The 12,828-nt window shown below is 45.4% G+C and overlaps 1 protein-coding gene across 2 annotated transcripts in view; it reads left to right on the forward strand.

The window, feature by feature from the left end:
* ABCC5 (ATP binding cassette subfamily C member 5) overlaps positions 1-12,828 on the forward strand; it is an 86,672-nt gene that overhangs the window by 55,405 nt on the left and 18,439 nt on the right. For both annotated transcript variants that reach the window (XM_080918910.1, XM_080918911.1), the window contains exons 21-25: positions 1,754-1,907; positions 1,989-2,117; positions 4,377-4,563; positions 5,940-6,029; positions 10,254-10,443. In XM_080918910.1, the coding sequence (XP_080775036.1) occupies positions 1,754-1,907; positions 1,989-2,117; positions 4,377-4,563; positions 5,940-6,029; positions 10,254-10,443 (750 nt within the window). The remainder of the gene's footprint in view (positions 1-1,753; positions 1,908-1,988; positions 2,118-4,376; positions 4,564-5,939; positions 6,030-10,253; positions 10,444-12,828) is intronic.

The raw sequence follows: 12,828 nt of genomic DNA on the forward strand, positions 1-12,828 counted from the left end.
TGTGGATATATTTAATCTCAGTCAGAGCTTCTACCCTGCCTTTGATCATTCAGTTCCCAGATAAAAGACACACAACTTTACTATTAAGCTTTTATCAGCACTAAAGCTGGGCAGACATCTACTCTCTATGCTATTAGAATCTTTCCTATTGATAACCCCAGTTATTACTTACTGTGTTTCATCTGGGCTGCTCTTAACTCTAATAGGCCGCCCTTATGGCCAGGATTTTAAGGTTCTTAGCCCATAATGTCTTCTCTCTCCACCTTCTCTTTTCTTGAAGTCTCATCTGACGCCCAGCCCAGGAACCCCAAACCCGGCTTGTGTTTCTTCTATTCAACTATTAGCTGTTGGCATCTTTATTTAACTAATAGTTTTAAATCAAGGAGCAAGGTCACACTGTATGTGCGATTCTCTCATTTCTGGGAGCAACCAGGACTTGGGTTACAATATATATCAAACACATCAGCAGTATTTTGTCTGAGTTCTTCTGCCTATCTAGCTTGAATACAAGGACAGAGAGTTGAGCTAGCAGAGGGGCTTTGGAAGGGATGTGTGCAGCTCTGACGGGCTCTCTGTATGCAGCCTGTCTGTGCCAGTGCCACAACTCATCAGTATCCATCATCCAGAATCTATTGCATCCTGCAGTGAACAACACTGGGCATTCTATGTACTTGTCCTAATTTACACAGCAGCTCTGTGAGGCATCTTTTGTCTCACCTGTCCAGTGCATAAGAAGGTTATATCTAGAAAGGATAAGTATTGTGCCCAAGATCATACATACAGCTATTGGGTGACTAAGTTGTTAGTTTTTATCTATCTTCTGCTCAGTGGTCAACCTCAAGAGGAATTTGTTTGAGGGTTAGTAGGCCAGTGGAAGGCTATGGCTGGAGGTAAAAGGAACCAGGAGCAGGCTCAGTACCAGAACTGGTGCATAACATGTTTCAACTTCTACACACATGCAGGCACACAGTGCAAACACTTTTGCACAGACATATACATACTCAGACATGCATACACATACCTGCACACATACACATGTACATGTATGCATACACAGAAACACACATACATACTCAAACATGCATACCGGCATACACAGACACAGCACACATATGCATATGCATGCACTTACAGATACACACATGCACAGAAACACACACAAGCAGAAAGACAAAAGAACTAGACCTATTGATTCTAGGAGGAAGGATGTGAGCTTGAGGCAATCTTGAGCTTTATACTAAGACGCCATCTCAAGATGGAAAGAAGACTAACAGTGCTTGTAACATGGCTGTGGTTTTCATGAGGATTCCTCCACCCAAAGAAAGGGGTAGAGGGAAAGGAGCTAAAAGAAGAGATGTTGCTGTTGAAGGTTCTGTGCACACCTTTGATGAGTACATATGTTTCAGTTTTCTTGTGTTGGTAAGAACATAGATGATCTCAATTTTCCTTTTTGCATGGTTTCCCCAGGCATTTTATGTAAATATATAATACTTTATAGAGTATTATAGGGGAACAGTTTAGGAGGAGTAGGAGAAACTGACCCAGAAGGAGAGGGTGGAGGAGGAAGACCAATCACAGGACAGTGACAGCAGCCAGGTTCATTCTTCCTTGATAAAATGTTGAAGTAAATATCACAGAGCTCAGAAATTTCATAAAGCTTTCAAAAAAAAAAAAAAAAAAAGCCTAATAAGTTCCATTTTCTTTGTTTGTGGGTTCCAAGAGTTTGAAGCTTGTTCTCTTGTGGTCTCTGCAGTGGACGTGCGCCTGCCATTCCAGGCGGAAATGTTTATCCAGAATGTGATCCTGGTGTTCTTCTGTGTTGGGATGATCGCAGGGGTCTTCCCGTGGTTCCTTGTGGCAGTGGGGCCTCTCCTCATCCTCTTCTCGGCTCTACACATTGTCTCCAGGTAAGCAGGATGTGTGCAGGACCAGAGATGAGGCCATGACTGTTAGTCTCCTGCTGTGACACAGAACCCATTCTCTCACAGGGTCCTGATCCGTGAGCTGAAGCGTCTGGACAACATCACACAATCTCCTTTCCTCTCCCACATCACATCCAGCATTCAGGGCCTCGCCACCATCCATGCCTATAACAAAAGGCAGGAGTTTCTACACAGGTTAGTGTTGCTGGGGACCAAAGGTTTCAGAGGGGATCTGGCATCTCAACAGTTTAGAATTACCTTAAGGGGCCATTCAAGACCAGAGCCTGGGATTGGAACACTCACCCCAAAAGTCTTATTGATGCAGCGGAACTGTCTCTGATTAAGCTTAGCCACTCACTAAGACCTTTACTGAGAAAATGAGAAAACAGAAACACAGACCAGGAGACAAACGTGGATGTGTGACATGCCCCCTTTGGAATGTGTATGTGTGGTTTAGATACCTCCAAAAGGGTATGTGAGAAATAGCTGTCTACGGAAAGAGGAGCTGGGCAGGCAGAGGTTGGTAAGAAAAACACCGGCTCTTTGTAGTGAACTTTGTAAAACTTCAAGGGCTACGTAGTTTGTACACAAGCATGAGGGCCGGTTTCTTAGGACCCATGTGATTGCTAGAGAGGCTTGGGTGGCTGCTCGCCGTAATCTCTGCATTAAAACGCTAAGACAGAAGATCTCTGAGGGAGCTGATAAGGTAGACTAGCCATAGGCCCCGGCTCTAGCTTTGGTTGAGAGACCTTGACTCAGTAAATAAGGTGGAAGAAGATGAAGGAAGATTCCTCGGTGTCTTAGTCAGGGTCTCTATTCCTGCACAAACATCATGACCAAGAAGCAAGTTGGGGAGGAAAGGGTTTATTCAGTTTACACTTCACATGGCTGTTCATCACCAAAGGAAGTCAGGACTGGAACTCAAGCAGGTCAGGAAGCAGGAGCTGATGCAGAGGCCATGGAGGGATGTCACTTACTGCCTTGCTTCCCCTGGCTTTGCTCAGCCTGCTTTCTTATAGAACCCAGGTCTACCAGCCCAGGGATGGCTCCACCCACAATGGGCTGGGCCCTCCCCCCTTGATCACTAGTTGAGAAAATGTCTTACAGCTGGATCTCATGGAGGCATTTCCTCAACTGAGGCTCCTTTCTCTGTGATAACTCCAGCGTGGGTCAGTTGGCCTTCACAAGCACACATGCAGACACATGCACACTGCACACAGACACATGGGAAAAAGAGGTTAGGAAAAATTAAATGATCCAGAAAGAGCCTTCTCAACTTAGGATTATTATCTGTATACGTGTTTCCATGAGGAGGATTTTCTTTTTTACTGCATTTTCTGAAGATTTTATATTTTACTGTGAGGAGGAAGAGTGACTTTTTAAAAAATTTTTAAGTAAAACGTATGTGCCAGTAAGACTTCCTCTGTAGAGCTCTGCTTGCCCTTGGCCTCACGCCTCATGGTGGTGGCACCGTACACAGTCTTGCTGCACTTCATGACTATGCGGCCTTGGGAAACAATCCCCTTGGCCACACATGGAGAGTGATCTGCAGTCGCTCTGAGTTTCTTTTTCTTAGCCTTGGGCTGCCGCTGCTGCTTGCCTTTGAACCCTCTTGCTTTGAGGAAATGACCCCTGACCTCAAAACATCTTTCTAAAGTTCAGCGCTAGCCTCTGGATTTGGCCTCCTTGCACATGTTTTTTACATGTAAATGTTTCTCCCTCATGTTGTCTGTCTGTCTGTCTGTCTGTCTGTCTGTCTCTCTCTCTCTCTCTCTCTCTCTCTCTGTGTGTGTGTGTGTGTGTGTGTGTGTGTGTGTGTGTAATAAGTTTAATGAATGTACGTGCCCTGTGTGTGTGCAGAACCCTGGGAGGCCAGGAGAGGGCATTGCTTACTCTGGAACTGTAGGTAGGCACTTGTGATTGTGAACTGCCTTATGTGCAGTTCCTCTGCACGGACAGTTCTCTGGGCTCGCTCTGCAGCCCCGAGGCTTTCTGCTTGCACGCCTATAATCCCAGTGCTTGGGAGGCAGAGGTAAGAGGACCTTTGTGAGTTCGAGGCCAGTCTGGTTCACAGATCAAGTTTAACAACAGTCAAGGCTACAGAGAAACTGTATCTGAGGGGTAAAAAGACACAGTTTTACTATGTTGCCCTGGCTGGTCTGAAACTCCCTATTTAGTCCAGGCTTGCCTCAAACTCACAGAAACCCACCTGCCTCTGCTTCCTAAATGAGATAAAAGCTGTGCACCACCGAACCTTACCCTCCCTATCATCTCTAGTGTGGGTACCGTTAGAACACCCTGCGTGTGTCCTCTTAAATGAAGGTCTGTGTTTCTGAAGCTTCCGGGTCATTCTGGAGACCTTGAAAGTGTGGTCCACTGGAGGTTTGACACCAGCCCACGAGTGGGGTTGTGTGGCACTTTATTTGTCCTTTTGCCGTTCCCTCTTTCTCACAGGTATCAGGAGCTTCTGGATGACAACCAAGCTCCTTTCTTCTTGTTCACTTGTGCGATGAGGTGGCTGGCAGTGCGGCTGGACCTCATCAGCATCGCCTTGATTACCACCACGGGGCTGATGATCGTTCTCATGCACGGGCAGATTCCCTCAGCCTATGCAGGTCTCGCCATCTCTTACGCTGTGCAGGTCAGTGTCTGGGTTGTGGGCATTTGACTAGGGAAGAGAGCTGGGGAGTAAAATCTAGAATTAAAATAGTCTGCTGTATGTATTAAACCCATGTGTTTACTTGTTTTTAGACAGGGTCTCCTGGAACTCACTATATAGACCAGGCTAGCCTTGAACTCAGAAACCTGCCTGCCCCATCCTTCCGAGTGTTGGGATTAAAGCTGTGTGCCACGTGCCTAGCACAGAAATATAATCCTTCAGTACCAGTAGCTGGGAGGCAGAGACAATGGGATGACTGTGATTTGAGGCCAGCCTTGTGTGCATAGCAAGTTCCAGGGCAGCCAAATAGGACCTTGTCTCAAAGAAAAGAAAGGAAAGCGATACACCTTATCTTTATAAGGAAACGTGTAAACGTGGCTTTGTAATTACAGGTGTGTTCACCACCATCTCGTCTCTGGTACCTTTCTAGTTCTCTGAGTGTGATATCATCCCCTGTTTGCTGCTTATATGTACTTTCTGTTTAGAAATCTGCTTTTCCCAAAATGATGAATAAGCAATGGGCCTTCTCATCCTTAGAGGTGATTAAAGGTCCCTGAGTAGCTCAAAACAAAGCTGAGAAATTGACCACTGACTGTTTAAAGACGTTTGACATCAGTAAAGTGTTATAGGCGTTGTATTTTTAGGGTCATTATGTTTTAGAGAGACATGAGCTAAAACACTTAACAATATCATGGTAGAGTGTTGGGGCTCTGCTTCCACAAAGCGGAATGGAGCCATTAGGAGTGGCCAAGTGTACACGAAGCAGTATTGATTATTAGTGGTTAGGAGTGGCCAAGTGTACACGAAGCAGTATTGATTATAAGTGGATTATGTATTATGGGAGAGCTCTGGTTCCCAGGAGCTTGTTATGCTACTGTTCTGCTGTGTGATTTTGGCTTTTTTTTTTTTTTTTTTTAACGTATTGGAAAGATAAAAATAAGGCAAATGAACTCCGAAGAGTCTTTGTGGGATGCCCAGGCTTCTGTCTAGAACTACTAGCTGCCTGTGCCACTCTGCGGTTTGAGGCGTTGTCTCTGTGGCACTTCCCTGGAAGTGTTTTCAGTGCTTGCTTACTCCATTTGTTCTGGCTGCCAGTAACAGGCTGAGGTAAAGTAGGTGTGTGGTTCAAGTTACACAGCTTCAGGCGTGTGCTACTGAAGCCAAGAGCATGGTACATCTGCGTGCACTGTGTTCCATGTGATAGCCGGTGTGGTGTAAAGTGCAAGAAAACCACTGGGCCTGGGAACATCGGTGCGGCATGTGTGAGCACTCACTGGTTCTGTGTTGCAGGTTAAGGAAGCTCTCTGAGTGCTCGGTACTGATACAGCCTCTCCTCCGCTTTTGTTTCTTGTTTTCAGTTAACGGGACTATTCCAGTTCACTGTTAGACTGGCGTCAGAGACAGAAGCACGGTTCACTTCAGTGGAGAGGATCAACCACTACATAAAGGTCAGGATGAGGCAGGCCTTTCTGGCTCCTTGTTCTTTCTGTCATGAATGTGGGTGAGGAGCCTCACTTTCTCTACCTGTCTCATCCCCACTCATGAGGATCAGCAGTCTCAACAGTGAGCTTAGAATAGTACCATAGGAGTTCCTGGACAGACTGATAAATTCTGTTTGGTCAGGAACTCATGTTCACTGGCCGCTTTCTAGAGTTAAGCTAATGTAACATTTTCCTTATACTGATTAACACCACATACCATTTTCTACACTTAATTTATTTTTGAGACTGTGTTTTAATTACAATATTTCTGCTTTCCCTTTTCTCTATCCATCCCCACTCCCTATATGTTCCTCTCCACTCTCAAGTTCATGGTCCCTTTTATCATCAATTGTAATTGCATATGTGAGATATATATATATATTATATAAATGTAGCTGTATCATCGGGGAGGAAGTATCCAGGTACGTTCCAGCTCAGGGGGTCTCTCTGGGCCCTGTTTCTGAAGTACAAACCATACATCATTTTAATTATTAATCTGGTCTAATTGAGGTCATACAGTGTCATGTATGTATGTTACTTGTATGTATGTTTTCGGGATGGACTGGTTGGCAGTACTGGAAGAGTACTAGTTGGCATGCCCTGGGGAAGGTCACCTCTCCCACTCCCAGTTTATCAGTTGCCCGTAGTTCTTTGTGTAGGGTTGAGGCTTCCCTTGCCTCTCCTGTGGAGTTTGGCATGTGTGCTGGTGTCATCTTGTTCAGCTCACGTTTGGGGAGCCATATTGGTGAGACCTTATGGGTGTAGCTTTTGATATTACTAGGAGACGTAATCTCACAGCAAAGTTTCTGCTCCTCTGGCTCCTACAGTCTTTCTGCCCCCTCTTCTACAAAGTTCCCCAGGCCTTAGGCTTGGAAGGAAATATTTTGTAGCTGTACCCTCAGGGAGGGGGCATCCAGGTAAATTTCAGTTCAGGGGGCTCTGGGCCCTGTTTGTGAAATAAATTAAAGAATAAAGTAAAATATATTATTTTAAGTTTTAGTCTAGATTAGTTGTCCTTGACCAAGGATGGCCACTGGGATTCCTTGCTGAACCTTTGGTAGAGATTAGTATAGGATGAAATTTAAAGGTGGCAATTTTTCCAAACCCAGAGAACTTCCAAATAATCGATACCGAGACCTATTAAGTTTATTCAACAAGCTTTAAGCACAATTAACTGAGCACGTATTCCTAACCCTCTGCTATCTAGCTACTTCCTCAGCCACGCAGCTGAGTGCTTTGTCTTGCTCTGCTACACCTGTGTCTCATGGCAGACTCCCCGTTACTCCTGCTCACACCCAACCATGGCGACATTCTTTCTCCACCTGCCCTTCTCCTGGATGCTCACATGCCTCTCAAGCTCTTCTCCTGGGACCCTGGCTAGGATCCGAAGTCCAGCCTTTCTATCTCCTCTGCCCAGTTATTGGCTGTTCAGCCTTTTATTAACCAGTGAGAGATAACTGGGGAACATTTTTAATACCACACTAACAGGAGATTCTTCAAATATTCATTACAATGCCCATGTCTAGACTGTAACTAGATCTCTGGGCCCAGAAATCTGCATCTGAATTCACAGTTGGAGATTAGTGTGGGTGTCACCTCAGCAGACCAGTGAGCTCCGAGGCCCGAGCCAGGTGCTGTAGTGCCTTTAACAGCTGCGTGGGTAATTCTAATCCACAATATCCACAGAAACAAATACCTTGGCTGCTACTGAGAATATTGGTTCTTGCTGCCGTCTGCCGGGGCCTCTCAGTTTGTCTTGCTCAAGTCCTCCTTGGAGCTCTACAAGCAATTTTATGCAGAAAGAAGTGTATGAGGCTATGAGGCCTCTCAGGGCTGCTTGTTTCTCATGAGCACCCACTGTGTAAAGTGCCCTGAGAGTCACAGCATTTACACCATTACTCACACTGAAGGAAACACCTCACGCTACACCTCACGCTCTGAAAAGATGAACTTTCTCATTGACAACTGTGTGTTCTAGCAGATATATCTTCACTCATTTGGAAATGAACATCCTTGGTTATCAGAAGATATTATTTATGCATTGTTCTTTTGATACAGGGTCTTTCTGTGTAGCTTGGGCTAGCCTTGAAGTCATGATCCCCCTGCCTTAGCCTCCCAAGTGTGGGCTTCACAGGCAGGCTGACTCCACCATATGTGGCTTACTTAGAAGAGTTTTAAAATATACATTGATTTATTTGGTTATTTAGTTAGTGTGTGGTGCATGGGCCACACTGCACATGTAGAGGTCAGAGAATGACCTGTAGGAATTGGTTTCCTCTTTCTAACCTATGGGTTCCAGGGACCCAGTGGAAGTTGTTGAGCTTGGCAGTAAGCACCTTTACCTGCTAAACCGTCTTGCTAGTCCCTATCAGATATTTTTCCTTTTTTCTGTGTTTTTGAGATGAGGTTTTTTTTGTGTAGTCCTGGCTGTCCTAAAACCCTGGAACTCACTGTTTAGTCCAGGCTGTCCTTGAGCTCAGACCTCTGTCTGCCTCTGCCTCCAGAGACCTGGGGTTAAAGGTGTGAACTGCCACCACCTGGCTTTATCAGATACTTCTTAAACTTAACAAATGGCTATTCTGGTAAAAAGTTGAGCTGCCAATGTGATGTACCTGCTAACAGCTGTTCTGCATGTGTAGCTGGTGCTGCTGTAAACAGTGTTGTGGTCCGTGGTGAGCACGGGTGGGTAATGTAGCTATCTATGAGCCTTTCACTGGAAGAGAGTCAGGAGCCCTAGCACAGTGTCAGACTTCATTCCTCTACACACACGCACATGCACACACATTCACATACACACACTCACACACACACACTCACATACACTCACATGCACACACATATTCACATACACACACTCACACAGACTCACATACATTTACATGCACACACATTCACATTCACATACACTCACATGCACACACACATGCATGCACACTTGCATGCACACACACTCACATGAACACACACACATACACACACTTGCATGCATATTCCCCTGTGCTCTTCACCTTAATGGTATGAAGTCAGTGACTACCTGCCAGAGAAGTTTTGAAATACTGAGGGATTGTAGATGGTCCTGCAGCATTTGTATTAATTCCACTTCCTCACAAAGGGCTGCCTAGTCACGTAGTCAGGTGACTTCATCTGAACCTTCCCATTTTAATTAGTAAAATAAAGGTGAGAGCCAGTGGTTGTGCAGGGGAAGGGAGGTGGAGAGAGGGGGCGGAGGAAGAGGTGAGAGGACGGGAGAGAAGAGAACAGAGGGAAGGACCAAGATGGAGCTTGAGCAGGGTGAACTGGATCCAGGTGGACTTCATTGGCATTAGGTAGCTCTGAACATTAAGGATTCTATAGTCTTTTATCTCATATAGAAGGGCAGTTTGTGTCTTTGTCTATTTGATGTAAGTTTATTGTGTAGTGGGTTTGTGGATTGAGAGTTGGACATATAAACATGTATGAAAAGCTATCGAGCCTTAGAGTTGTGCTTGTGTTGGGATTGTGGGTAAAGAAGCACCCAGGATGGGGGCAGTAGGGCAGGTAGAGTAAACCGCCAGGGAAGGGAGTCGTGTGGATGGAGTGAAACCATGGGGCTGATAAGAGATAAGCCTTTCATTTTTTAATATTTACTGCAACAGGAGATTGCTGCTCTGACAGAACTACACAGTGCATTCTAACAACAGCCTTTTAACGTAGGCATGTGCTCCCAGGGCCATATCAGACCAGTTCTGCACAGTTTGAAATGAGGAACCAAGGAGCAGAGAGGCAAAATGGCTTGTGTAGGTTGCACTGTGGGTGGCATGTGTGGGTGGCAAAGCTGGTACAGTCTGTAGTTTTTGGCTTGGCCAGCACATTAGATGTTCAATAAATGGTCAATACCTTACTTCCGTTTTAGCTCAGGCCAGTGATGTAATTCTGTCTCAAGTGGAATATTGTCAGAGAATTGCAGTGAAACCTGTTGAGGGATGGGAAGGTCTTCCCTTAGGCATGGCAATGCTGAGCAAGCAGGCAGTTGCTGGCCATAGTAGTGTCCAGGTGCTGTGTCTCAGTCTGGGTTGGTGGGTGTGAACATTCACTACCTTTTATTCTTTTATAGCAAGAGTGGATGGTGGCAGCTGCCTTGGCTGCCGTGCTTGTCCTCTCTGATAAGCTTTGCTCCACCACAGGGATCTGAAGCCCTCACTCTCTCCTCAGACTCTCTCTTTGGAAGCACCTGCCAGAATCAAGAACAAGGCTCCTCCCCACGACTGGCCCCAGGAAGGAGAAGTAACCTTTGAGGATGCAGAAATGAGATACCGGGAAAATCTCCCCCTGGTCCTTAAGAAAGTGTCCTTCACCATCAAGCCCAAAGAAAAGATAGGCATTGTGGGCCGGACAGGGTCAGGTAAGGACTGCTCTGGTCTCTGGTGAAATGTTGGAAATGATCCAGATTTAATCTTTGGTCAGCACATGGCAGCTCGTCAAAGATCACTTCCTTTCTTCCTTCCTTCTTTCCTTCCTTCACACTTTAGCCATCTTCAGACACACCAGAAGAGGGCATCAGATCTCATCACAGATGGTTGTGAGCCTGGGTTGGGAGGCATTCTTATTCAGGATACTCACTAAGGATTGTGCTTCTTGGTGGTAGGAGGAGTCAGGCACAATAACTTATCCTTCATCTAGGAGAGAATGCATCTGCATGCCCACACCACCAGACTCCTAGAAGTTCCACTGGGGTAGAAGGTCCTTCCATTTTTGTTGTATTTATTTCCTGTCCTCTGATGCACATATGTGTTACTAACAAATCCTGTGTTTGCTCCCTCCTGCTCACTTGCTACAATCAGTGTAACGTCATCAGTATAGTGGACTGATATGATATTTCTAGAAGAAACAGATATCCCTTCAAGCTAAGTTATGAAACTGGGCTGGAGAGTTAATACATCCTTAAGACAAAACTGTGAAGGTATATTGTTGGCTTTGCCAACTAATGGATAGGCACAGAGGAAAGGCCATTTGCTAGGTCAATAGCTGCATACCACGCAGCAGGAGATGTTAGTGTAGTGGTTAGGACAGAACATTTGGTACAGCATCTGCAGTTGGGATCTTTGCTTGATTAAAATCATCTGTGTCTTCCCTCTGGGATCTGTCTTTTGCACAGCCTGGAACAGAGCACTTGAGGGAGATATGTGGTGACCATCACCACTGGGTCTTTCAAATAGTTTGTTCCCATTCTTCCAACAAGTAGACTCTGACTTTGGTGTATTATTTTCCCTAGTAAAGGTAACTCCAGTGGCTTCCATTTGGCCTATCTAAGGGTTTCACTGCCTTCTTAGTTAGTCAGGATTTCTATTTCTGCACAAACATCATGACCAAGAAGCAAGTTGGGGAGGAAAGGGTTTCTTCAGCTTATACTTCCACATGGCTGTTCATCACCAAAGGAAGTCAGGACAGGAACCCAAGCAGGTCAGGAAGCAGGAGCTGATGCAGAGACCATAGAGGGATGTTACTTACTGACTTGCTTCCCTTGACTTGCTCAGCCTGCTTTCTTATAGAACCCAGGTCTACCAGCCCAGGGATGGCTCCACCCACAATGGGCTGTCCCCCCCTTGATCACTAGTTGAGAAAATGTCTTACAGCTGGATCTCATGGAGACATTTCCTCAACTGAGGCTCCCTTCTCTATGATAACTCCAGCTTGGGTCAAGTTGACACACAAAACCAGCCAGTACACTGCCACAAACTCCTACTTTAACTAGAGGGACAAAACGTTTCTTGGTGTCTTCAAGATGCTAATTTGAACCAGTATTCAATAGACACCAGAAAGTTTGATATATTATTTTCCCACAGTGTACAGGTATCCTTGTAAAAGGCCATAGGTCCTTCTGGGAAAGGATAGGGGAAAGGTAACAGTAAACCTCAAGATCTTTCCTCTGGGGACCTGTCCATCTCTCATTCAAGGGGTTTGGGTCTGCAAAGTGACTCCAATCTAGATATTGACTCATGGGCCAAGATTCCTTATTGCTGTGATCCAGTGAGGTCTTTCTTCCATTTGTTTAAGAATGTTTCTGCTTATACAGATCAAAGAAAAAAATGCAGCTGACTTCTTAGGTATACCATACTTAGAAACACCATGATTGATTAGCTAGTACCAAAGGTCCATGTGACTCATTCCACCATAAAAATAAAAATAAACATAAATAAATATAAAATAAAACTGCCGACAGGTCAGGCCACTGTGGACATGGTTTTGCTTATGTTGCATTTTATGGTAAGTATACTCACCGCCTTCTCACAGCCAGTGGTGTTACCTGGCCCCTGCCACTCAGGGGCTCAATTAAACCAGTGGAACTTAATTATTCATCCAGTTTAGTAGCCCCATTCCAACCCTAAGGTCTGCTACAAGGAACGGGTGATGATGAAAGCCTTCAGATGTGCAGTAGGTAGAGTGGGACTGATGTGGAGACCAGGAACTAAAAGAGAGAGACTTACAGTGAAGGGCGGTGGTCTGTTGTCTCTTGGCTGGAGTGGAGATCCTATGTGTAGGTGCTGAGGACTTAGTGTTCCACAGTCAATAAGGGGAGATTTAGGGGTGGAAGATCTGTTTCCCTGCTGTCTCAGTGGTTTAAATGCCAAAGGACCTATTTGATGTGTTCACTGGAAACTTGCTGTATCTGGAACTGCCTGTAGATGTTATCTCTGCTCTGAGGTTTCTGGGTTATTAGCCAGGCCATAGGACATCAAAAGAAAAAGGAATACTATGTTCATTTGGCTGTTTCCTGCTGGGCAGGGAC

This window comes from Micromys minutus (assembly GCF_963924665.1).
Source record: "Micromys minutus genome assembly, chromosome: 7".
NCBI lineage: Eukaryota > Metazoa > Chordata > Mammalia > Rodentia > Muridae > Micromys > Micromys minutus.